Source organism: Asterias amurensis, chromosome 5 (assembly GCF_032118995.1).
Source record: "Asterias amurensis chromosome 5, ASM3211899v1".
Taxonomy (NCBI): domain Eukaryota; kingdom Metazoa; phylum Echinodermata; class Asteroidea; order Forcipulatida; family Asteriidae; genus Asterias; species Asterias amurensis.
Genome location: NC_092652.1, coordinates 8,623,078 through 8,650,727, shown reverse-complemented (window position 1 = coordinate 8,650,727; position 27,650 = coordinate 8,623,078). Strand labels below are relative to the sequence as shown.

The following is a 27,650-nucleotide window of genomic DNA, read 5'->3' as shown; positions in this document are numbered from 1 at the left end:
TAAACAGCTGCAGCGGAAGGGTTTTATTGAAAATCAAAATCAAAGAAAAAAGTTCAACACTGTATAGCGTATGGACGGCATCACACTGATCGCAATGTGGGTTCGATGTCAAAAGACAGTTGTTGAAACATGAAGCTATAGGCGCTTCATATGCGCTGCTTGGTGTTTTGTGCTTGGTGGTGTTAAGAGGTTTTGAGAAAAAATGGTCTCTTACCCAAGAACCCAGTGACGATAAATGTGTTAAAGGAACACGTTGCCTTTGATCGGACGAGTTGGTATATAAAAAGCGTTTGAAACCGTTTTTTATAAAATGCTAATGGTTGGAAAGTTGTTTTAAAAGTAGAACACAATGATCCACACAAATTTGCCTCGAAATTGCGTGGTTTTCTTTTTGCTTAGCTAACTAACACGGTCCGGTCATTTATGGGAGTCAAAAATTGACTCCCATGAATGACCGACCGTGAGAGTCGACGAGGTAAAAGGAAAACCACGCAATTTTGAGGCATATTTGTGTAGATCATTTTATTCTACTATTAAAACATCTTTCCACCCATATGCATTTCATAACAAACGGTTTTCAAACGTTTTTTATAGACCAACTCGACCGATCCAAGGCAACGTGTTCCTTTAAGCGCCTTGATCTACCAATCCAGATATTTTGCTAATTAAATGACGAATTCTTTGAGCGGGCTTTTCGTTTCAAGGAGATAAGGGTCGGCCCTACTATTTTTATTTTATTTTGATAGAGTGGGTGAGAGGGGGGGGGGGTCGGAGAGGTGGTGTGGTGACCGCCCCCTGTTTGGGAACTTATGTACACTATGTGAAGAATAGGGAGGTGGAGATTCGTTATCAAATTTGTGAACCTTGTGTATCATGGCTAAAAATTAGACCTATTAATCCTTTTAATTTTCATTGTTAAAGTGCTGATGTGTTTTATCAGCGGAGCCCGTGCTCTTTGTCACGGCGGCACTTACTTTTTCGAGCTTCTTTCCCGTCTTACAACGTAGCCTTGAAGTTTGACAATTTTTAGGTGAGATTTAGCTCAACGTTTTAAACCCATCTCTCCATGACGGACCGTTTTTTTCTCATTAGCCATGTTAGTTGTTGATGACACCTCGAGACTTTGCCTGCCACTGTGGGCCACACCCACTCATCTATACTACTGTCAGTATACCAGTGGTCAATGCAAGTGGGCAGTGTTACTCTCAGCGAGGATGAGTACCAAACATTGTTGGAAACATTGAAGCACTCTTGAATATAACACCAGACAACCCCCCCCCCCCCGACCCACGAACCTAAAAGTGTCATTTTTAGTCGATCGAGAGAAAAATATTCCAGATAAACGAACGACTTTTTAATCTGAAACTTTCTATTCCAAAAGAGTTCTATGACCATTGATTAATGGGCATTTGTTAATCGCCCCTGTCGCATGCAATTATGTCCTCTATGCAATACTATCCGGTGGACCTTATTGCGTATGCAATAATGTCCGCCGGACGGCTTTGCATATACAATCGTGTACGGGGCGGACACGACTGCATAATGCAATTGTGTCCTCCCGGGCACATTTGCATATGCAGTTGTGTATGCCCCGTGCAAAACCGTCCGTGCAGTAAATTAAACGGAACACGACGGAACACGTTTCGCCATTTTCATACAAGCTAACTAAGTGCATGTCATGAATGACATGGGAAATGTTCGGCCGTTGGGTATTCGCTGCAATCATAAAATAGGTGAATATTCATGCTGCATGTTATAGGTTCGTGCAGCATGCACGCTCGCTTTCGCGCGCACATACATGTACAGTCATATATATGTCAACCGGACGGTTTTTGCATAGCCCCAGACATGATTGCATATGCAAAAGTGTCCGGAGCGAACAATATTGCATGGCGGACACAATTGCATCTGACAACCCCCACCACCACCCCCACCCCCCCCCCCCCCCGTCGCATCATTCCTGCACGTCGAAATCGGCACTGTCGCAGTGCTTGTCAATAGGGAATTATTTTTTTCCTCAATCAATTAGAAAAAGTAATTCTTTAAAAAAGGGAACATTTTTTAGGATGGCTAAAATATAGCCATTGTCAATTCGCACCTTGTCTAGATGCTGAAAATACTTTGACAAAATAAAAATCACCCCGCGCCCCACCCCCCTTCATTTATATCGCGTAGGACTGTTGCAAGTTTATTGTATAACACCCAATGGTCATTGGTCTGTTTTCCGCCTCCTGAACTGATTTTGCCGTGTTGTATTATACCTGATTAGGGAATAGTCTGTCCAAAATATTGGGATCCTTGCATTCGTTGACGGTATACTGTGTGTGCGTGGTGGGGGATGGTTTTGTGACAGCAGCGGTTTACGTGTGATTGTGGTGAGTAATTTTAGTAATTTTTCAAGATTTTCTTTAAATTGAAACCAACAAAATAGTCAATAAGTAATCGGTAAAATGTCCCCGTTTTGGGGGAGGCAGGGAGCCCAAATTAAATTTAGGGTTATCAGAAAGTGCCTCCATTATCATTAGTCCATATAAAAAATAAAGACTGAAAAGTCGAGCTGGATTATGTACACACACATTCACAGTCTGGACTGGACTGGCCACTCGGTTACAAACAGTTATTTACAATAATTTATCATTCAGTGCAGTAGCCGGAAAAGTTTCCGTATGGCGCCACCATTTTTTCATTCGATATGAAATAATATACTATTAGTATTGTTTTTTTCAATCAATGAGATATCCCTTTTTCTTTTTGAAAAATGAGTGAAAAAGTGGTGTCGCCATACACGTACGTTAAGTTATCGGGTCCCCTTTTTTTTAAGGCTTTATAAAAAATAATAATAAAATTGACCTAAATTAGGGCAGATAAATTAGTGACATGTTGTGAAAAGGTACAGCTACAGAGAGACGAGCTGCCAGGTTTGTTAAAAGTTAACTACTACAACAATCGCCCGGACAGTAGTGTGTCATTTCTACCTCCTTGGTTAGCCCTTGTGTGGCTAAGGCTAGCTGAGGATTCCCCTTGGCCACACAAGTGGGGCTACCTCCATGGTCAAACATCAACTGAATTGGGACGAACTGACTGTGCGCAGAAAAGAAACATACATGTCTAGACTCTACATTCTACAAGGAAGTTCATGGTCCCACTACAAACAACATCAGTCACCTGCAAGTTAAACTACATCAACATAATAAGAACATAGACTCGTACGCTCAACTCATGAACTAAATGTTTAAATCCCCCAAACAAACAAGGACTGCTACAGCTACAGACAATCTTTTTACCCATGCACTATCCCCTAATGGAACAAATTACCACCAAAAGCAAAAATGGCCCCAGATGTCCGTCCCAGCTATTAAAAGATCATGCTAGAAAGGTGCAAAATTTAGCGATGCATGTGGAACTGCACATCAGCAGCCACATCTAAGGCGATTTGTGCAGTAAAAATATCAAGAACAAGATCAAGATCACTGAGAATGTAGTTTATGTGTACACTCCAAAGGAAACATTTTTGAGTGAACATGCAACCAGTAATGGTCGTTTATTTAAATGTATCCCCTCCGCCCACCCACCACAGCCCGGGCGGACAGGCACACGAGCCGATATCATCATTCAAGAACCAGTGTTAAATGTTGGCCCTGCTGTTCTCAGCAAGTGATAGTGCTGCCCTTGTTTGTTGTTTGTTGTGTTCCAGGATTGTGCATGTATTGCTAAAGACATGTGATAATTTGTAAATCAATGAACAGCATTTTTGTCTTCCATCTTTTCAGACGCTTTCTCTCATTAGTTCTCGTAGTAGAGTACGGTTGATACAAGATGTCGGACCGAAAGGCTGAGCTTGAGCGCAAGAAGCTTCGTCTTCAACAAATCAGAGAAGAGAAAAAACGCAAAGAGGAAGAAAAGAAAAAACGAGAGGTACAGTTTATTTTTAAAATCTCTTTCTCCGGTAAAACCTACCTGGTCAACATTTTTACATTTTTACATTTTTTTTTTCTTTTTCTTTTTCAGCGCCTTGAGCATCTCATTGGATGTGCGCTATAAATTTACTCTATAAGGTCAAGTAAAAAAAAGAAATTGTTTAGCGTCCGGGTTTCGCAAAAAAAAGGAAGGAGGAGGGGCTTTTTATTTTTTATTTTCTATTTCAAGATGGCCACCATTCTTTTTTAAATGTCAAATATCCGTTGTTTTTTCTACTGCTCAAACACTTGTAAATGAAACATTTTGGAAAAGACGTTCAGACAAGACATTCAGATTGTTAAGCTGAGATTGTTTAAATAATAAATGAAAACAAATTTTAAAAAAGAAGCGGGCGGGGCACTTAACGTGTTTCTTTTTTCACTCGGCCTAATAAGTTCATTTAGACGTAAGACCATAGTAAGGCTGAGCTATGACAGACAGGCTGACATTTTTACTTTTTTTTCCTTTATATCATTTTAAATGAGATGCCCCAAGTACATACAATTGAAATGTTGACTTAAAGGTCAAACAAATGTACACTTAACTCGCATTATATTCATGTCCTGTTCCGTAAATTTTTCTTTGTTCAACCTCACTTTATTACAATCTTACCCTTTCAGATTCCCTGATGGTTATAACTTGGTATAAAAACGAATGTTTGTGTAAGACACTCAGCAAGCGTGTAGATCTGGCTTGCTAGTTAAAGGAAGAGCCATATTCCTTGCTTTTTTTTTCTCTGTTAGACAGTTAGAATGACCTGTGCATTTCATGTATTGTATTCCAAATGTTATACCTGTACTGTATTACACTGTCCAGGATGATCTTAGTGCACCCACTACACCTCCAAAGGTACACCTACCCAAGTGTGAAAAGGTAGGGTAGGGCAGAACATTGCTATTCAGGAATGGAGCAACCACACTGACACCACCCCCCCCCCCCCTCCCCCCAACCACCCCTACTCCTCAGTTTTCTGCATAAATCGTTTTAATAACAAGACTTGTAAACTGTAATGACACAAACTTCTTAGATTATGGCTAACACTCAATTAGTATTAACAGATTTGAGATAGCAGGAATGTCTGACATGTCTGAGTGCCTGAAAGGAAATTTGCTGCTGTTTATCTATGTATGTGTCAATGTTACACATTGTACGTTTGATGTTACAGTTGTTTTCCAGTAACTACTAGGTCTTGTTCCCTGTATGGAGTGTGATTATATAAGGGTCGAGTACATTTGATCTATACAAAGGGGACCATTCTTTGTCCGCATCCTTGAAGCATTCGTTTGAACTGTTAAAAAGTGGCATGTTACACCATTTAACATGACATGAGAGGTTTGTAATTTTATGTTTCCATTTTTGTAAAGATCTCTTGGAAAATGAATTTGACCTCAAAGCCCCTCTTTAAAGGCAGTGGACATTATTGGTAATTGTCAAAGACTAGCCTTCACAGTTGGTGTATCTCAACATATATATGCATAAAATAACAAACCTGTGAAAATTTGAGCTCAATCGGTCATCGAAGTTGCGAGATAATAATAAAAGAAAAAAACACCCTTGTCACACGAAGTTGTGTGCGTTTAGATGGTTGATTTCGATACTTCAAGTTCTAAATCTGAGGTCTCAAAATAAAATTTGTGGAAAATTACTTCTTTCTCGAAAACTATGGCACTTTAGAGGGAGCCGTTTCTCACAATGTTTTATACCATCAACCTCTCCCCATTACTCATCACCAAGAAAGGTCTTATGCTAATAATTATTTTGAGTAATTACCAATAGTGTCCACTGCCTTTAAGCAGTGTGTAAAATTGGCTGAAGGATGTGTCCCATTAAATACAGAAATGGATTGCTTACACGTACATGCACATATTCACTCTCTACAATGTGTATAATACCTACAGTATTAATTTTAAAGTATTGTAAATATTCCTTGTGCATGGACGCAATACACTTGTCTACTGCGTTCACATGCCAACAGGTTTATTTATACAGTCTTTGGGGGTATAGTCATTGGTAAGCTGCGTATTGAACCTAATGTTGTGAAAGCTTGTTTAATCTGCTTGTTAAATAGACAAAATTAATTCATGTAGGATAGGAAAGCTACTATTGGCCTGCCTGTGTTTTTAAACTGAACTATTCAATAACATAGATCATGTTGCTGGTCATGTCTGCATTGGAACGGCAATTTAATATCATTTCCTCTGTGGTGCTATTGTTTTCAGCTTTAAGGTTATTACACAGGATTGTTTTAAATAATGTTTAATTACAAAAGCGTCCTGAAATTAAGTTCATTGGATAAACAAATTTTTTTGTGAAATATTTCTCCATGAAATAAAGTTGTATTCCGAAAAAGCTGTGTCTTGAAACCTTTACAAAATTGCAACATTCAGCTGACTTTGATTGTTACAACAAATTTTGTACATGCTGACAATTGGGCAGGATGGTTCACTACCTTTTCCTGACTCATTTGGCCAAATTTGTATGCGATTGATCGTACAAAACATGATCTGTCTGCGACTATTTTGTCAGCTCTACCAATCCTGTATAATCATGGAGGAAGGAATAGAAGGAGCTCGAACGACCCGCAAAACCGCAGAGTAACAAAAGAATACCCTGACAATGCCCCCGCCTAACCAGTGGAAAAAGATAGGAGACCTCCAGCTGGACGGCTGATTAACGAGCAGGATTAGATTTCTTTGTACAGAACGTGCGGTACCGCCGCTCTGCACCGTTGCCTTCGTGTAAAGTTGAATCATTGGAGACAAGAATTGTGAATATATACACGTTTTCATTTACCGTTTGTGGTGTTTCACTGAAACATCATGGCATATTTTTTCATTTTTTTTACTTTCAGGTCACTAGCGGTGGTTCAAAATTTGGGTATTAGCACACGAGGGTGGTTGGTATTTGGTGAGCACAAGTGTACACAATTTTTATCAGGTCTCAAAAAAGTTGTTTTTCTGTATTATATCCATACAACATACGACACCATGGTTGAGTGAAGAACCAAGTGGGCACGCGCAAACTCACATACGCCAGGTCGCCCATTGTCTGTATAAGGTATGTCGGTGATTACGAGGTGTTGTTAAACGACCGCGGTACCGCAGGTACAACTTTTGAAGTCCCTTCGTTCGAGCTCCTTCTAGTCCTTCCTCCATGGTATAATTAACACCTTTAATATTCTAACATTGAATGGTTTACATTGTGTAAATTATGGATTCCAGTGTCATTTGGCATACTGTTTACTACAGCTGCTATAACATTAATGCATACTATGTACACAGAACTCAAATGTTTACAAAGGCCAACTTGGTCATCTCGATCTTGGGAAAACAGTCCGAGATACTTTCTGAAGGAGATGTCCCTTCTTCAGAAGGAGTGGTCTCACCCTTCGTAACAGGCATGATCATAACAGGCATGCGGATGGACACGGAATTATGAATTCTAACCCAGTGACTGCAAGTGTCGTTCATGCTGGGTGGCCATCACATCACAATAGGCTACAATGTGATGGCAAGCATGCGCTTCCACTATGTACGTAACTGGATTGGAGCTCCAGTTTCATGTACACCGACACATGTACCTGTAGTGTTATCTTAGAGGGGGGTTTTCTGGACACCCTGTTTTAAATTTTGACACCCTGTTTTATCTGTCATTTACATTTGTACATGTGTATTGTATGAACAATTTGGACCAGTTTTTAAATTTCCAGCAGATTTGGCACCCTTGTACCAAATCCAGGCTACACACTTGAGAAACAGGCCTACACCATGATGACAGTCCCCCTTTAAATCAGAATGATATTTTAGGCTTGTACAGTTAGTAAACTTGATAAATGTATTATAAAATACCGTAACATGTGGTTTTTGTTTCATAGCACTATACAGGTAGAATAGCAGGGCATTGTCCCTTGTAGTGCAATTGTTCCATCCTTAGAAATCAATATTTCAACAATGCTCTTATGGCATTTGCTTTATGCATGTAGTTGTGGCCTATAAATTATTATTGTTGTATTGACTGCAATTATAAAATTAGATCTGTCCATATTGGCAAATTGATCAGAAATACAAACTTCATTTGGTTATTTTCTGTTTTTCTTTTTAGCAGTGGTGACATCTTTCAAGTTAGAAATTCAAAATGGTTTTCTATGTCTGTGTTACTCTGAAGTAGAAGTTAACTGTTGTTTTCTTATCACCGTAAAAGAGCCAACTTTATTGTTTTCTCATTTTCTTGTATTTTTTTGGTCAATTTTTTGGGACATTATGTGGGTCACAGTGCAATAGATTTGAGGAAGTTCCTCTAAGGAACAATTTTCTGCTAACCAATGAAATACACTTGACATTGGGGCAGAATTTCCTGCTGATTCTTTGCTTATGGTAAGCAGAGACATGAAATTGGGCGGGCCTTCAAAACATTTGTACCTCTTGAAATTGCACGGTTTTTGGTTGTTGTATTTAGCCTTGTGTTTGTGGTTATGAGACTCGATTTTAAGCGTGTAAATCCTCTATGAAGAGGTGCAGTTACAGGGAGAATCCCACCAACCCGCATCACTTTGTTGTCCAAACAAGAAATTAATAAGGCTGTTATAATTTACTGCTTTTTGAAAGTCTTTATGAGCATTTCTGATGATGCGCCTCCCCCTGTTTTATTTCAGGCTACTGATGCGACTAAGGCTGTTGAAGCAGGCGGTGGTGGACAAGACAAGAATCTTGAGAGGAGACGACAAGATGCAGATGCCCTACTCCAAGAGCTAGGCTTGCCACAACCAGGTAGGTTAAAGACCTGGGCCTAATTTCATAAAACTGTAAAGCAGAATGGCTTAGCTAAAATGACCGGGGTACCAGTCGCATGCAATGTTACTTGTATGGTGTTCTGGCCGGTATCCTATCCTTAGCAAACATTTTTTTGTGCGAAGCAACTTTTGGTACCTACAGTCTTAATCAAAATTGGGCCGTGGTCCTTATTTCATAGAGCTACTTGATCACAAAAAGTAACCAAACTCAACAAAACTATGTTTACCAGTATACAGTTACCAACCAAAACACAATGTCATTCACGTACAGTCTTTGACTGGTATTCTGCTCGCTATTGCTTAGCAAAAGAAGCTAACAAGTTAAAAGCAATATGTTCTGCCAAAGCAGCTCTGTTAAGTTGGGCCTATGATTTACTGGCCCAGTACTGAAACCACTGGGCCTCTGGCCCTTTTGTCCAGCTGCCACAACATTTATAACCATTTTCAGACGGTGGCATAGCCTTGATGCTTTTTTATTGTAAGTACGTGCATGTTACTATTATAACTATTGATTTACATGCTGCACTGGAATGTTAACTCCTTTCAGGCTTAGCACCACCCTCTCCTTCAAAGTCATCTGTAAGTGAAACAGGGAGTCAGGATTCTACACCAGATGGTGCTCCTTATATACCAAGGTACATATATTTTATACGAAAATACCTGGCTATCTTTGCAGTCAAACTTGATTTGGGGCCATTCAAAATAATCAATTTCAAAAATCTTCAAAATTTAGGATGGGTCAAATTAAGTTAAAGGAACGCTACAGAATTGGTAAGAAACACAAATCGTGAAGATCACAGATTTACATAAAACTTATACGGTCTAATGATGATGATAGTAGAAAACATCCCCTTGAAATATTTCTGTCTGAAATGTCATATTTGATGAGAAACAAATAATCTAACTTCGCGTTTGGAGTGAGCGTTTTATTCATTTTTATTTTGGCATCGATGCAGTGCAAAAATTTGTAATCGGTTTGTCACTATTCTCTCGTGACCCAGATGGCCGATCAATCTCAAACTTCTACAGGTTTGTCAGTTTATGTATATGGTGGACTACACATCTGCCATCAACTGTTTTGTTAGCAAAAACCAATTCTGTAATGTTCCTTTAATGAAAATTTAAATTCAGTTAAAACTTTTTATTAATTTTTTATTATGTACAGTATATAACTTATTAACAATTAAAAGAAGAAGAAAACATATCCAGCTAGACAAAAGATGGTCAATTTCATTCCTGATTAAACCAAACTACAAATTTGTTTGTTAAAGCCAGAAAATCCACTGAAAACTTGGAGACTGTTGATCTAAAAATCTGATTTCTGTGAGGTTACATACATGTACATGTACGTGTATATTGTTCTTCAGTGTATAGATTATATTATGTAGCCATTCAAAATTCAAAAAATTTAAATTTGAGATGGGTTGGTGGGTAAAAATAATGTTGAAAAGAAAAATTTATTATACAAAATTTACTACTCTGAACTGCTGAATGGCCCCTTACCATATTGTTGTTTATGTTTTTTACCCTACAACAATGTGTGTTAAAAGCACTGTATATTCTGGACCTTTCCTGAGTCCTGTTGAATCAAATCTAAAGGCAGATTCCTTGAGTGGGATTCAAACCTTCGCCGTTCTAGAGCACCAAGCTTGCATGCTAGCTATAGGCCAGTTCAATATTAGCAGCTGTTACAACAAGGATGAATGGCAAGTAACACTGCGTAGACAGCTGTTGTCCTAACTCAAAAGTGTAGTCAGATACATGTATTGCAAATTGTTGTGTCTGTCATTCAAAGTGCTTTTCTATAAATTGCTTTCAGTTCTCTGTGCAGAGATAAACGCATACCATTCTGTATATTATCATATTATTATGATTTTGTGATTAGGAACCGAAACTCCAGAAACTCTTTGTTTTTGTGTTTTCCTTCTCTGTAATCAGTTGGTAAACATTAGCCCCGTTGCTGAATCAATTGTCATGGGTTAATCAAACCATGGTAATACATGTACATGTAGGTGGTTTGTAATGCCATGTTTAGCATAGGAGTATGACAAAGGTACAGGTGTAGATTTTTTTTTTTTTTTCATGCAAGTTGCCAGCAACACAAAGCATGAAGGCCACTTCAAGGTGTGGGCTACAAAATAAAAAGAATTCAGAGGCCGTTTCCATTTATTCCTAGGGCTGAAACAGGGTTTATCCCTTTTACAGTCCATACGGATGTAGGCTTGCTACATTATCATCAATCCGAGCCTGACCGGTAGAACAGAAAGCACTACCTCCCCAATTTTGATAAGCAGGTGTCACGACCGGGATTCGAACCCACACTCTGCTGATTAAACACCAGGGCTTACCCCCCAATTCTGCGCAGAGGATCCCCATTATCCCCTTACTGAGCAAGTGCAAAAATTCTGCGCACACAAGCAAAATTCCCATGCTAACTCATGATTATGCTTGATGTCAATGGGGAATTGTTGGCTTCCACAAGTGCCTATCTTTCTCTTGCGGAAGCAGAGACATGAAGATTAGGCTGGGCGAATTATTTGAATATCCGGTTAATGGCGAATAGGTTTTCCTATCCGTAACCGCGAATGCCTTTTTTTTCTTAACCGGATATCCGCATAGGGCGCGAATACCTATTTACAAACCGGATAATTCTGTAATTACAACCGAGTATCTTTAATATCCGAATATCCGCGGACGTCGGGCGACAACTGATATGAATGTTTTGTCTGAATCCTTATGAAACTTCTATTAAGACAGCATAAAACAGCATAAATTAAGTATTTAACTATGCTCACCTCCGTGAAGAGTTAAAACAATGACATTTCTGACGTAATTTGTTCAAAGATTACAAAAGTTTTCCTTCACGTAGAGTCAATCACGATCAAAAGAAAAAGCAAATCGCCATCTTTAAATTAGATCCGGTCATTTTTATGAATGAACCGAGTGGCACTGTCTAAAACTAATATCAATCCGCCCATAAGATCTAATTCACAAACGAACAGCGCCCTCTAGCGGCAAAAAAACTATTTGAATATCCGGTTAATTTCGGATAGTTGGCCAGCGGTATCCGAATAACAAAATTTCACTATTCGCCCAGCACTAATGAAGATGGTCTTGTGTTTTGATATGCGGCTGTGATCAACATGCTGGCTCTCAATCCATCTTGTCCATTAACAGTTTTTGGAGCCCATGACTCATATACATGTAAGTAATGCTGTGTTTGCTTTTCTTTTTATTTGACAGTGCCAGTCCAAGGCATAAGCCCAAACTGGGTTTATCAAAGCCTACTATCATGGGATTTCCACCCAAGGAACTGGTGACCTACGCTAAGGAGACACAGACTCCGACAGAGACTAGTGACAAATCAGGTTTGTATAGAATTTGTAATATTTCCCATCTCTTTCCGCTATCCTACTTTCCCATATTTTTTTTATTTTATTTTTTGTATTTAATTTTTGTTCCAACATTTGGCTTATACGTGTGAAAAGAAAGCACGCTTCACAAAGTGAAGATTTAAACCAAAAACATAATTTTGTTGGATTTTACTTCACCTTTCTTTCTGAGAAAATGTAAACCAAATGTGAAAGACGATCTTACATTAGTGATCAAACATTTAATCTACTTGGAGTTGTCAACCACTGGTTCTTCTCAGAACCAACTCTACTCACAATAGATTTACACATGGTGCTACGTTTATACTCCAACCACGCAAAATTTCAAATCCTACTACTTCAACTTCTTAGTTGTTAACACTACCAGGGCATATTTATACAAAGCACTAAGATTCATCTTTAGAGATGAGTTTTTCAGTACTGCCATAGCGATTAGTATGTTGACATCAAACTTTGCTGAGCAGTGGGAAACTTTTGAACATTATAGGTAGCAGCAGTCTTACTAGGTAAATTTCCATTGTTTATGCCGTTCTGAGCATGCTCACATTTCCAAGGACAAAAGATAAATATACCTGGTAAGTCTGCTGCCACCTACCTACGGTAGTGTCCCCAAAAGTCTCTCATTAAGATTGATATCCACTTTAAACAATGGTCATTCTTATGTAGCTCTTTGTGAAATCTAGCAATTACCAAACACAAATGATTTCCATAATTTTTACCACAAATTAGACACACTTCAATATCAGAACTGCAGTTTCAGCACCTCATTTGCCAAGTTCATTCCACAATGGGTTGGCAAGAATCCAAACATTATGTACTTTAGTCTTTGTGGTACAAATTAGTGATTGTGATTGTGTCACATCTATTTAATTGAGCCTCGCTGGATAACCTTTGATCTTTGACGGTGTTTGCACATGGCAGTCACTCTTCTCAGCTCTACGATATTGAAGTAGCTTAGAATAGTAAACTGGTAAAGGAATGAAGAGATTAGTAAACAGTGCATTGTATTATATCTATCTTTAGGAAGCTCTTGACTTTTAATAAATCAGCTCTGCAGCTATACATGTAGTTTAGCATTAGATGGTTCTGACAAGCATCACAATAGAGGGTACTGTTTTGCATATTCTGTCACATGAGCAGTTTTTCCAATGGTTGTATTTTTTGTTAGTGGGTCTGTCCACACTAATGAATCAATATGATATTTGCGGTACTGTAACTGGGAGGGTACAATACAAAAGAGGATACAATTTCCTCTGTATTTCGTTTTGGTACATTTTTCAGCTGATACTGATTGTGCTTACCAAACAGTTAAAGAAATATCTTACATGTGTATACATGTAGTATAAATAAAGAAATCACTTTGTACCATGACAGAAATTTTGTATGTGAAAGGATTGAACAGAAAAAGCTTCATTCCTTTTCGCCAATTTTTTTCTCATATTTGAATTTGAGATTTCTTACCAATTTAATAAAACTGATCAACTCAAATTATTGTCAGTTTTTATCCATTCACATATTGAAACACTTCTGAGTGGCTTCAGGTATTTAAAAAAAGTTAAAGCCATTGAAAAAAACTTGCTTACATGTATAGGATGGTACGTAGATAGTGGTACACTTTATTGTGTTTTTTTTTTTATACATACAATAATCAATTGTAGATAGCTTTTTATTGTGTTTTCTCAAGTTGTCCGTGCATGGATGTGCCCTGGCTTTCTACATGTACTCGTTCGATCAAGTAGACTATTGCCGCTGACGCAATGTGACCTATGTTGTTGTTGCATATTTTTAAAATTTAGTTCTCTCTATTATTGCTTTCTTTTTTATGCATCACTCTCTTCTTGCATCACCGTAAACAATGTGCACACTTTGATTGACAGACCAATCGGACAGCGAAGGTATACCTGCATGTAAAAACACTCTGCATGTTTTCCTTTGGATGTTTGTGGGTTTCGTTTTCCCTTTTTGTTGTTGATGTGCAGAGCTGCCAACCCTCCCTGAGTGTGCAAAAAGTTTCCCACACCAATTCTTGGGCCTTGATTTACATCTTTTAACTGGGCAAGGCCTTCTTCATTTTGCAACGGGCACTGCCACTGGAAAATCTTGAAGTTCATTTGTGAATGGGAGTCTTTTGGGAATACTACTTGTAGGTAGCAGCAGACTTACCTGGTTAATCCATTGTTCTAAATGTGCACAAGCCCAGGGTTAGATTTCACTAAGAGTTAAGGCAGTGGACACTATTGGTAATTGTCAAAGACAAGTCTTCTCACTTGGTGTATCTCAACATGTACGTATGCATAAAATAATAAACCTGTTAAATTTTGAGCTCAATTGGTCATCGAAGTTGCGAGATAATAATGAAAGAAAAACATCCTTGTCACACAAAGTTGTTTGCTTTCAGATACTGTACATACTTGATTTCAAGACCTCAAATTCTAAACTTGAGGTCTTGAAATCAAATTCGTTGAAAATTAATTCTTTCTCGAAATCTGTGTCACTTCAGGGGGAGCCATTTCTCACAATGTTTTATACTATCAACCTCTCCCTATTATTCATTACCAAGTAAGGTTTTATGCTAATAATTATTTTGAGTAATTACCAAGTGTCCACTGCCTTTAAGGCTAGTCTTATCTGGAGTTAGGACAAGTTACTCGTCCTAACGGTGAACGTAGGACTAGCCATACGTTTTTAATATCTGTTAGTCCTAACTCTTTGTGAAATCGACCCTGGCAGACTCAATGGAAATGTACACATGTACCTGTTAAGTCTGCTGCCACCTAGTGTTCAAGAGTCACCCATTTCATGTCTAAAAGTGCAACATTGCCAAGACCAGGGGCAACAGTTGGCCTCCGTGTGGTTCCAGGCCCGAGTTTCCACATTCTGATCAACAAACTTGAAAATCTCCCTGTTTGTGGACACTTTGTCGTTTGGGGATGCCAATGTTGACAGCTCTGCATTATGTGATTGTGTACGTGGAAAGGTTGTACACCAAAGTGTAAGAAAGTGTTACTTACATGTAGCTTGAATATTTTTTCAAATAAAGGAACTTGCCTTGGGTTCCAATGGTTACTGAAAAGTGCAAAAGGGCATCCAAATACAACTGCTCCACCATTTGAACACTTAGCATTTTTAGCTGTAACTTAATTTCTTTTAACAGAAACTGGCAAGAAAAATTATAGAAACAATAACTGCAGTCAAGGTGTTTTCTAGGCACCCTGCTAAATGCAAGAAAAAGTAACAGTTGAAATGAAACCCGGGCTACAAATGCAGCATCATGTAGGTAGTTCTATAACGTATCAATATGCTTTACAATAGTGCCCTGCGAGCCAAAAACACTCACTGTAATCTTTCAAAAAATGAGGCCGTCCGAAGTCACTCTCATTCGCCAAAGTCTTCCACCACAAGTCAGTTTAGAAAAGTAATTTGTGTGTACATGTGCATTTCATCTTAAGTGAAGTGGTTTAAGGAACCTAACAGAGAGGGCCATTTGATCGCTCATTTTATTCCTTATTTAAGTGCTGTATGATAAAGCAAAAATTGCAAGGCACGTCTTTGAGACTATCGAGTATGGGACTTGAATGTGGTTAAGAGGGCTATGCTAGCTGTTTAATCTTGTTGCATTTCTTTTTGACTTGGTGCCTGTGTAATGCATGTGGGTGGAAGGTAAGGACAAGGTTGAAAGTGATTGTTTATAATTTCTTCGTGAAACTCATGTGGGCTTGTGGCTTACTTTTCACTTGAAACAGTTATGAAGTTCACACAAAATATTATTTCACATGTTTTTTTTATAGGGATCATACAACTTTTGGGTAAATGCCTGATTACAAGATCCATGGTCGTAAACTATTTGTTTGGTTTGAAGGTGGATGGTTGAGGTGTTGGAAATATTTGTATGTGGACCTTTTAACATGGGGTACTGTAACTACATACAGTGTACAGTACATTCCTGTTTTCAAACCCAAAGCTTTTGCTATTTATGGCTCCAAAGCTGGCATCCGATGTGTAATTTTACAAAAGAAAATCACCCTTTTCATCTTTCATGGGCATTCCTAATGACAAACTGTTCATTCTGAGAAGACCTTGAGTCTTAAAAGAATGCATGTAAAACAAGAATTCATTATTAATTTGTTTTGCATAAACTATCAAAGAAAAATTAACTCCAGTGCAACCACTATGGGCTGCTGTTAATTGGTGGAGCCGGTTTGTATGCCGTGAACATGGCTTACAAACAGGATCCTGTGCAACTGCAATGCACCATGTTCATCAAGACTTTTATGCGATGCCCTGTGCCTTTTTGCATGTACATGTAGCCCTTCTACCACTGACTTCCTAATGACAGAACGTCTGTGCATGCACCTACATGTAGCAGTCCATGATTCATGTTATATTTGATTGAGTGTCAAGGAACTGGTGGGTTTTACACAAAAAACAACATACTTATATAGTTGTTAAATGGCTAAAACTTTGGGGTTTCATTTCATTTACTCAAGTTATCCCTACTGCATTTTATGATTCTAATAGTTAACTGCATATTTAAAGAGGAAGGAAAATGCCAAAATTTGATTTTCTGATGTACTCAGTTTCCAATAGATATTATAGTCTTTGGGTGAGTATGAAAAGAATTATATACAAGGCTCTTACCTCACATTAAAATGGTGTAAATTGTCATTGCATTCAATACCCATCCAGTGCAAAATGTTTCAACATCCAAAACATTTAATTACATCATTCTGAGAAACATGTGTCTGTACAGTTTTGCACGGGGTGGTTTGGTTCATTTCTGACTTCCAATCAACTTTAATCACAACAGCCTTGAATTTGAATTTGACTGACAAAATATTCCTCCTTAAAATGCAATAAAGTTGTATCATAAACTTCACTCTGATGTCAACCCTAAGAAATCTAAGAACTGATTCACGCATGGGAGGTTCCTCAAATTCAAATGTTTTGCGGTGAAAATTTATACAAACCATTACTTCAAAGAGAGTCCTTTCTCAAAAAAGTTTAAACTATCAACAGCAGGCCTTGAACTTCCACTGTTGAAGGGGCAAAGCCATTTCCCTCCAGTAAGGGCACTTTAATGAGGAAAAAGTAAATTTGTACAGAAACCTTGCACAGGGCACCACATCAAAAGCAAAGGGCACCAGGGCAATTGCTGTGGGTGTCGTGGATTATTTCGAGGCCGGAACAGCCACCAACTAATTTCTTCTGTTATTAAATTTTGGAGTATAAATTACCAATCTATAAATGACCCTGCCTTTAGAATTCCCAAGAATTGACCTTTAGAATTCCTGACAGATGGTTTGATTATTTTCTGGGTACGCCATTCAGATGATGAAGAGATGCCTCCTGAACCGGCTCCAGTTGCACCGGTCCCTGAAGTTGCTCCAGTTGAAGAAGAAAAGGAAGAAGAACCCAAAGGTATGTCTATATCTATGTACAAACACAAAGATGGTAACTAAGAATGCTGTAGATTCCAGGGCCCAATTTCGTACGTGTCATAGAGCCTCTTCCGCTTAAAAGTTTCTGCGGAGCTAATTGTACACGTGACATTATACAATTGTTGCATGTTGTGACGGGGTCCATATAGCTTCCTATAGCACTCATACCCGTCACTCAGTGGCGGTCAAGGCGCTTCAACAACCCACACTCTGCTGAACAGAAACACCAGAGCTTGAGTCCAGTGCGCTAATCTGCTCAACCAGCCATTATTTGTTGGCTGATAACACCCTCCTTGTTTGTCTTGCAGTGATTGAGTTGACAGAGGAAGAGAAGGAGCAGTTCTTATCATCAGAGGAGTTCTTGAGTCTGTTCAGTCACAGCACTAAGCTTGTAGAGAGGGCTCTGACTGAGGATAAAGGAATCTTCATGGACTACAGGGGCAAAGGAGACGAGGATGGAGATGGGTGAGATTATACAAATTTATGGATAGGATAATGCCCGAGGTGCGTGTCATCCGTGGGTAGGACTGTCCCGAGAGCGAAAACCAAGTTGCTCTGGTCACCATCACAGGAGACAGTTTTTAAACTTGAGAAGTTTCCAGAATAAAAAAACATCTGCCATATAGCAGTGGAATATAACACAGCAAAAAAAGTTCTCAAAGAACATAATCTACCCAGCAGGTGGATATATATGTACATGTACGTGTACATGTACATAGTCTTACCACTGATGAATACATTGATACATGTACATGTACCTCACCATGCAATAATGTATGTACCTCAAATCCCCCAAAACATAAAACAACTGCTTAGTAAGAAGAACTGCAGCTATTGATATTTTATAACCTTGTCATATTGTGGTTTTTTTTTTCCTTGATTTTTGAATGTAATGTTTTCTTCTTGTTTCTCATACCAGAGATAAGGATGCTGGGGCCAAGCTTTCGTTGAACTGCCAGTTCTTTGATGAGCGCTGGTCTCGTCATCGCACTGTGACCTCCCTAGACTGGTCAACCCAGGTACGAACAGCTCATAAAATTATGCTTACCAGACTAATGTTGCCAGCCAAAATACAGTGCTACATGTACGTGTCACTGGTATCCTGCTTATTTTGGCTCAGCAGTAAAATTCTAAGCAATATTTTCTGCTTAGGTATCTCTATGAAATTGGGACCAGAGCTTAATTTCAAAGAGCTACTTTAGCGCCAAAAGTACAATGTAGCTATGCACAACAGAATTATGCTTACAAACAAAAGTACCATCTGTGACTGGTATACTGCTCATTTCACCTTAGCAGAAAAATAGTTAAGCAAACGTTTCTGCTAAAGTAGCTCTGTGAAATTGGGCCCGAATCTTTGTCCGAATCCATGTCTGCAGTCATGATCACATACGTACTGTACATGTTGCTCGAGGGCCATACTATATGTGACCCGCTACGTGAAAATGAGTCAGATGTCGCCCAATGCATTATTAAGTTATGGACAGTTTACCATGTTTAATGTGGGGGAAAAAAAAGGTAAAACATTTTTTTTTTTTTTTACTTTTTAAGATCTTTATTTGCATGGTTGACATGGAGAACACTTACTTTTAGGCTATAAAGCTATGAATACAACAATTTAGTGATCATACTTACATGTATGTCTAATTTGTATTTTTTCGCAGCGCAATGGTAGTTTAAAACATCACTTTACCATTTACTTGTAATTCGTTTTTCAGATAAAATTATGTATTGGCTAATTTCAAATGGGAGTAACTCAGCAACGCGACACTTCCCAAAGCTTAGACATATACCAAATTACTGCTGCTGGTGTGTTCTTTCTAGCCATGCATACAACACGATTCTTGAAACTGTCAATATCTGACTAATTTTCACGTAGCGGGTCACATATTTGCCCTTACTTTTTTTATTTTTGTTTTTGTTTTAACATTGGCTCAAATACAGCTCTGGCTTTGGTCTCCATTTAATATATTGTAGCAACCATTCAAAATATACACTGCCCCAAAATAGATGCCATAAAATGGGGTGTTTTTTATTTCCCCCAATATTTATGATATAAACACCCTTTGGCTTCTTGGGTTCTTTTGGGGATTGGATAACATCATTCAAGAACAGCCCATGCTGTGTAGAGCAAACTTAAATTGTAAAGCAAATTTAAAGAGTTGTGTCTTAAGCTGGGTCTTGAGGATCTGAAGAGGGTCTAGTGTAGAGAGTCGATTTATACTTTGTGTTTAAAAAAAACCACTTCCATACTAAAGGTTTTTTAATGCTGAATGATTTTCTTTGCTTTTTGTAGTTTCCGGAGCTTGTTGTGGCCTCTTATAACAACAATGAGGAATCTCCACATGAGCCTGATGGAGTCGCTTTGGTCTGGAACAATAAATTCAAAAAGACTTCCCCTGAGTTTGTCTTCCATTTCCAGGTAAGTAACAAAGAATTTTAATTAAAATCGGTTCTTTGTCATTGCCATCAATCCTGTTTAAACGCAAGCATTTCAGTCTGTTGCTAACTGTTGGTCTCCGTGGTCCTGTGGTAAGATTGCAGGACTTGCAATCACAAGGTTGTGGGCTCAAATCCTACGAATCTAACCGCTGATTTCACGATTACTAGAATAAGAAGTGTCGTCTAGTTAATGAATCTAAATGCCGACGCTGTACCAACTCAGCTATTTAGTCTTATAACACCCCTTACCAATATTCTGCCTTTTCATTGGTTAGAACTCGTCACATGATATGTCTTAGTTTTACTAGACGACAGCCGTGTGATAGTGTGATAGTGCTCAGCTTCGCCTCGGGAAAATAGAACGCTCCGGGGATCACCTCGGGAGTCATAGTTTTAACCATAGCACTCGAAGCAGTCAATATTTGTATGCTATTATTTTGCTAATATATTTGTTCAGGGGTGCTAGTCAGAAGCTATACACCCATTAATTGCAGTGTACAAAAATATATTAACATTCCAATGAAACACAAAAACAAACCAATAACCAACAACCAAGTAAATAAACTAAGAGTATTTCTATGTTGATGATTCTCAGTCTGCAGTGATGTCCGCATCCTTTGCTCGTTTCCATCCTAACCTCGTGATAGGAGGCACCTACTCTGGCCAGATTGTGCTGTGGGATAACCGCAGTAACAAGAGGACACCAGTGCAGCGCTCTCCACTATCTGCAGCAGCTCATACGGTGAGTCTTAAGCCCGGTACATACTTCCTGCGAATGCGAATGCGAAGCAAATGTTGATGTCACAAATTTGCTACAAATATTTCGCAGCAGTTCACCTCTGCTCAACTCATTTGCTGCGGGTATTTAGCTGCGAAAAGAGAGTTGTCATGTCAAATTTGCATGAAGTAAGAACCAGGGACACCCCCATGTCATTACTCTTGTGTCCCTATAAGCAAGATGCTTTAATTGATTCTCTTCACCAAACGGTATAAATGGGAACCTGCAAGCATAGAGGTTAGCAGTATGTTTAAAAAGGCCATAGAGCATCAAGGCAGCCCAAGGCTGTACATAAATACTCCCCAGGGAGCTTAGAAAGATTAAAGCCATTGGACACTTTCGGTAAACAGTGATGTACAAGGCCCACACTTCGTGTATCACAACTTGTACATGTATATAAAATAACAAACCTGTGAAAATTTAGGTTCAATCGGTCATCGGAGTCGAGAGAAAATAACGGGAAAACCCACTCTTGTTTCTGCATGTTTCGCCGTGTCGTGACATGTGTTTAAAATAAATCCGTAATTCCCGATATCGAGAATTGATATTGTTTTAATGTTTTCTCAAAAAGTAAAGCATTTCATGAAATAATATTTCAAGAGAAGTCTTTCATCATTACCCTCTGTAAACCCTGTGAGTTATTTGTAAATCTGTGACTTTTACATTTTGTTCTGTGCCGAAAGTGTCCAATGGCTTTAAAGGAATGTTATAATGACCAAGGTGCTGATGCGGGTAGTGAATTTCACTTGTCGTCCAGGCCGCCGTATAAATAGATCAGATTAAATTAGATTAAATCTGATAAGCTCTTTTTCGTGACGAATTAGTTTGTTTTATTTGTATTTTTGGCTTTTGTATTTCTGTAATGACTGAGAAAACACTTATCCTGATTTCATTTAGAAGAACTAAACCTAATCTAATCTTGTCTAATCTTACATGATGTATTACATCCATTGTTCTAGTTGTTTTCAGACCAGGACTCAGTTTTTATTGAGACAAACCTAAGATTATCAAAGACACTGGACACTATTGGTTATTGTCAAAGACCAGTCTTCTCACTTGGTGTATCTCAACATATGCATCAAATAATAAAAATGAAAATTTTGAGCTCAGTTGGTCGTCAAAGTTGCGAGATACATGTACATGTAACTATGAAAGGAAAAACATACTTGTCACACGAAGTTGTGTGCTTTCAGATGCTAAATCTGAGGTCTCAAAATCAAATCCGTTGAAACTTACATGTACTTCTTTCTCAAAAACTACGTCACTTCAGAGGGGAGCCGTTTCTCACAATGTTTTATACTATCAACCTCTCCCATTACTTGTTACCAAGTAAGTTTTTATGCTAATAATTATTTTGAGTAATTACCAATAGTGTCTACTGCCTTTAATGTGATGGGATAACATTAATCTGTTTTGTCTTATGTTAACCCTACAGCACCCTGTGTACTGTGTGAATGTAGTAGGAACCCAGAATGCTCACAATTTGATAAGCGTATCAACTGATGGCAAGATGTGCTCATGGAGTCTAGACATGCTGTCCCAGCCACAGGTAAGCATAAACTCCATCTTGGCTCAATTTCATGGCTCTGCTTACCGCTGAATTCTGCATTTACATGTACTATAACCATTCTCCACTTACCGTGCAAGCACATGATTTTTGTCATACGTGTACATGTACATCACATGCACATGACTGCCTACACATGTGCTCAAGCAAAATTTCCCTGCTAACACATGACAGTTCCCTGCTAACAAAGCTCTGATTCTTTGCTTACGGTAAGTTGAGCCATGATATTGGGCCCAGTAGGGTCACACAGTTGAAGAAAGTTATTCTCTCTCCCTATGCTACTGGAAACCTCCAAAGCCCCTTTCACGTTACTCTATTCCCATGGGGCAACTCAGGGGTATAACTGCTGGCCCTTTCACACTTGGATCGCTTTACAATACAATACAATAATCTTTATTAGATCCCAAAAAGGGTAATTCAAATGCTTGCATACAGTGAAAACATTGACACATTAAAAACATAAACAATAAGACAATGGCTATATACAATTACAAGAAAAACCACTAAAAAGCGATTATAGAAAAATACTGGAGACTGGGCGGTAAATTTATAATTATCGTTAGTAAAATTGAGACAAATGGGCATACCCCAGGGAATATCCACCCCTGCTCTGGAGTAAGGGTTAAACACTGGGGTATTCTTGAAACATGTAGTCAAAACTCCCTGGAATAGGGTCCTACATTGTTGGCGGGAACAGTGTGAAAGTGCCAGGGGTCACTGTGGATTAAAAAAGCTTCTAGAGCCTCCTTGGGGTATAACAGATACATTGTGAAAAGGAATGAAGCTCATCCATACTTTTTAATTCTTATTTATTGATTGCCTAACTGACTGACCCAACAATCTAACTCGTTCAAAACTTAACAGTGTGTTTCCATACCGAGTTAAGAAAACATGAACCCCAGCTTTTCAATCACTCCACTGGTTTCCTGTGCGTTCTTGGATTATTTTTAGGACGATTCTCCTAACATTGATTGTTTCAAATTTTGATCTCACTCCTCTTAACCATGAAGCCACTCTTGAAGAAGAAAACTTTACCCAAAGCACAACTGTCTGTTAAATTAAATCCCTTTTCAATTTGTTCCTTGATACTCAGGACAGTATGGAGCTTCATTACAAGCAATCCAAGTCGGTAGCCGTGATGTCTATGACCTTCCCCAGCAATGATGTCAATAACTTTGTGGTCGGTAGTGAAGACGGATCTGTGTACACTGCATGCAGACACGGCAGGTAAATTCAGTACACTTTGCTTGCATTGGAAATGTCAGATTGCTATCCGAATGCAATGCTGCCCTTTAACCACTGGGCAGACGCCCAGTGGTTAAAGGGCAGCTGTATTTTCTTCATATATCAGGGTTCTCCCCTGATAAACACTAGCTTCCCAAAAATCATAAATAACCATTTAGAATGCTTCAGAATGCACATTAAGGCATTAAAGCAAAGATAAACAAAAGAAGAAAATGCTCCGAAGACCTTGTTTCAATTCAGTGCCTTTGGTCAAACTTCACATATTTGAGTCCACAATGCCCTACAGTTTTAAAAAAATCCCATGGTAAACCTTGAACAGTGCCAAGAGGCATACTTAATGTTCTTCCTAGTACAAAAAGAGCAGAGAACCATTCACTAACCATGCACATAACATGGTATTTTGGTTGTTGTCCATTTTCCAGTAATTAACAAGTAATTGTTATGCTTATTTAATTGTTATGGTTAAGCAGTTGTATAAAATAGTGCCCTGATCTCTGATCTTTACTTTTTAGAACTTACATTAAATAACTGTTCCCAAATTACTACTTGAAATCTTCAGGGGTATCCAAATGGTGGAAATACATAGAGTTTAAAAGAATCAATGTATTTTCTCCTACAGCAAAGCTGGTATCAATGAGTCGTACGAGGCACACCAGGGACCAGTCACTGGTATTGATTGTCATCATGTACAGGGACAGCTAGATTTCTCTCATCTCTTCCTATCATCATCGTTTGATTGGACCATGAAACTATGGAGTCTCAAAGTAAGTATATGTCCTGGGATCCAGTTATGATTTTCCACACTTACAGATATGATACGGCCAAAGTGTGGAAGATAGCGTTTGAAAACCCCCCCTTGTCACCATTTCTTTGATTGCCGCCATGACCTTATAAATGGAAAGGTTTACAATTGGTAGTCACTCATACTGGCAGTAAAAACTTACTTGACAAGCTTTTGATAGTGTCAAGCGTTTATGAGAATTGTTTCACTTCAGGGTAGTGTTGTTATCGAAAAAGATATCAGTTTTTAATGTTTTTAAATGTGGTTCTGAGAAGCGCTCCTGTCAGAAGCATTTCTTAGATTGTGAGAATTGCGGATTATTCTTCCTCTGTGGACATAACCGCTCTGGATTTTCGGCTTTATCTCAAAAACGCTACCACCTTTTGAAATGAAATTTGTACAGGTTACTTTTATTGCAATGCTGTAGGATAAAAACAATTGAACAATTCCAAAAACTAAAGGTATATTTTCTTCAACTATTTAAGCACAAAATGAAATGCACCATTTTGCGAACTAAATTTTTGACAAAATGCAGACCATGTAAGTTCACAAAGTAAAACACCATACAATTTTAGGGGATATTTGTGTGGATCATTTTATGCTGCTTTTAAAACATTTTTCCATCTCATTTTCATTTTACAAAGAACACTTTTTATAGCTCAAAGCACCCAATACAAAGGTAAGGTGTCCCTGTAGTGAAATCAGTGAATAATTTCTCTTTAACTTCTGTTTTCAGAACTTCCATTCTTCTTCATTGTTGTAATAATTTGTTTGTCTCTTCTCTCCAGCAATCTAAACCTCTATACTCATTTGAGGACAACAGTGATTATGTTTACGATGTGCAATGGTCACCGGTTCACCCAGCTTTGTTCGCTGCGGTGGATGGGATGGGAAAACTGGACCTGTGGAATCTTAACAATGAAACAGAGGTAGGAACAGTTGCAAATGAAAGACAAAGTGAAATAAAGACATAATGACTGACTACCGTATTTTCCTGCGGATAAGACGCGTCTTATCTGACTTTTTAGACCCCAAAAACATCGATGCGTCTTATCTTTCGGTGCGCCTTGTCTGCTGACGATTGACTTTTTTTTTTATGATCACTACGTGAAATAAAAAATACCTTCATGTCCAGTTCAAATCAACGATCTTTGTGTGAAGAATCCTTACTCAATAATGCGGTCGAACAAGGCTATTCAGACACTGTGACCGTATTTTCGTTCGAACAATGCCGCAATCCCCCAGACGGTCCAATTATTCCAACAATGCTGCAACGTGTTTATTCCCCATGACCGTGCTTTCATTCCATTAATGCCGCAATGCGTCTAGCTTTCCGTCCAACAGACGTCGGCAGTGTACAAACGTTTTTCTGTGTGGCCGGGAATTCGTTCCGAAAACGATTGACAGTCAATAACTTCATACAAACGTCATTCACCCAACCGCTATTGTGTGGTAAACTTTGAGGGTTTATTTTATTTTATTGCTTCAAAACTTCGGGTAGGAACGGTTGTTAAAATCATGGTTGCCCTTGCATGAAACTTGCCTGTAAAATCAACGATGTCCAAGTTAAGACTCGAAAATCTCTCAAAACGACACAGAAAATTAGCCCCAAAACGCAACCGTTCCGAGGTCTGTAAATTTAATCACGCAACACAAAAGCAGATATCACGCCTATAGTCGTTGTTACTGAGTGTGACAATAAATACAAGAAACATTGAACGCTAGAGGGCGTTTTGGAACATTGTAATAGCGTGAGGTTAAACGCCCTCTATTGGTAAAAATTACGTGAACCAGCAATAAACGCATTGAGACAAGACTCGACGTGTCTGGGCTAGACTGCGCCCCTGTCTTTATCCGGAAGGTCCCTGCCGCTAGATCCAGTGATTCCCTTTGGATACAATGAACGTGCAGTGATATAGATGCCCAATAGTCACTGCTCTCAAGTCCGCAATGGAATTTGACTGCGTATGTATACGTTCAGGCTATGTCTGGGCATGCTTGGGATCCGCACAGTCACGTGGGAATTTTGGCGCATTTCCAGGCAGCGCAAATGCGACGGCTTAGCGCAATCCGTCGGCGAACATCGTTCAATACGGTGCCCACATGGTCTCCAACATCTGTTGTGCAATCTCGAGATTGAGCAGCGCAATCCACTGTGTACATGTGAATATTAATATGCATGCAGCGACATCCCGGCCGGAGGATACATTACTACACCCACACGCTACGTCCGTCTGTCGTTGCAATGTATCTGTATCAGCAAGGATCCTCGTAGTTTGTGGGGAAGTCGGATGTGTCCAGGGAGGCATTGTGTTCATGTTGCAAGTAAAATTAACTGCAGACAATGCGTGGACCATGGTTTCTGCCCGCTGATTGGGCCGAACTTTATATTATTTACAATATACAGCGTTGGCTGATTGGATAAAGGTCGGTATACGTAGGTTCTCAAAGGCAACAAATTACGTCTTTGTGTCAATGTACCGACACCGGGTGGCGCCAGGTGTTCTTTTGTTTGCGGTTAAACGTGCGCCTTGTGCGGCGGTGCGCCTTGTCTGCTGACGTTTGAAATTTTTTTGGTCATTTTAGCGTCCTGCGCCTTGTCCGCCGAGCGTCTTATCCGCAGGAAAATACGGTATTAGTCGTTTTGTTTTAAGTTAAAATGGTGTGAATTGCAATCACATTTGGTACCCTTCAGGTATCCAAAACATCTGATGACATCATTCTGAGAAAGATGTGTCTTCGCATTTTTGTTTGGGAATGTTTTGATTCATGCCTGACTTTTTCACAGCAAAATTGTTCTTCTTCCATCATTTCGCGATATCTCAAAAATGTGACCAATATGATATAGGATTAAAACAATCAAAGGGTTCCAAAAACAAAATGTATCGGACCCTTTTAGGAAGCTTTCCAGTTATAACACATTCAGTTAACTACATTGTATTTTTGTTATCGTCACCTGTACTGTTACCTTTTAATTGATCCAGGTTCCTACTGCTAGTGTGACCCTTGATGGTCAGCCAGCAGCCAACCGAGTCCGATGGTCTCACAACGGTCAGCAGATAGCAGCTGGCGATGCAGAGGGTAGAGTCTTTATCTATGATGTAGGAGAGGTAAGTAGCATTATAACATTATTGCCCCTTTTTCAGTCAATAATTGCATTAGTCGTGCTGCATGGTTTACCTTGCACAAGCTAGCATATCTTGTAAAAACGTGCAGTTTGTGGATCGATGCGCTTACAATTTCTGTCAATACAAAAATCAATAA

At 38.9% G+C, this 27,650-nt stretch overlaps 1 protein-coding gene across 2 annotated transcripts in view; it reads left to right on the top strand.

The window, feature by feature from the left end:
• Nucleotides 1-2,297: 2,297 nt before the first annotated feature.
• Nucleotides 2,298-27,650, top strand: part of LOC139936979 (cytoplasmic dynein 1 intermediate chain 2-like) — a 30,731-nt gene continuing 5,378 nt past the window's right edge. The window contains exons 1-16 of one of the 2 annotated variants that reach the window (XM_071931876.1): nucleotides 2,298-2,375; nucleotides 3,771-3,915; nucleotides 8,609-8,723; nucleotides 9,294-9,381; nucleotides 11,990-12,114; nucleotides 14,016-14,033; nucleotides 17,467-17,556; nucleotides 17,885-18,041; nucleotides 18,496-18,595; nucleotides 19,870-19,995; nucleotides 20,611-20,757; nucleotides 22,229-22,342; nucleotides 23,454-23,587; nucleotides 24,225-24,369; nucleotides 25,175-25,315; nucleotides 27,371-27,496. In XM_071931876.1, the coding sequence (XP_071787977.1) occupies nucleotides 3,817-3,915; nucleotides 8,609-8,723; nucleotides 9,294-9,381; nucleotides 11,990-12,114; nucleotides 14,016-14,033; nucleotides 17,467-17,556; nucleotides 17,885-18,041; nucleotides 18,496-18,595; nucleotides 19,870-19,995; nucleotides 20,611-20,757; nucleotides 22,229-22,342; nucleotides 23,454-23,587; nucleotides 24,225-24,369; nucleotides 25,175-25,315; nucleotides 27,371-27,496 (1,725 nt within the window). In that variant the 5' untranslated portion in view covers nucleotides 2,298-2,375; nucleotides 3,771-3,816. The remainder of the gene's footprint in view (nucleotides 2,376-3,770; nucleotides 3,916-8,608; nucleotides 8,724-9,293; nucleotides 9,382-11,989; nucleotides 12,115-14,015; nucleotides 14,034-17,466; nucleotides 17,557-17,884; nucleotides 18,042-18,495; nucleotides 18,596-19,869; nucleotides 19,996-20,610; nucleotides 20,758-22,228; nucleotides 22,343-23,453; nucleotides 23,588-24,224; nucleotides 24,370-25,174; nucleotides 25,316-27,370; nucleotides 27,497-27,650) is intronic. The other variant, XM_071931877.1, reaches the window with a different exon arrangement.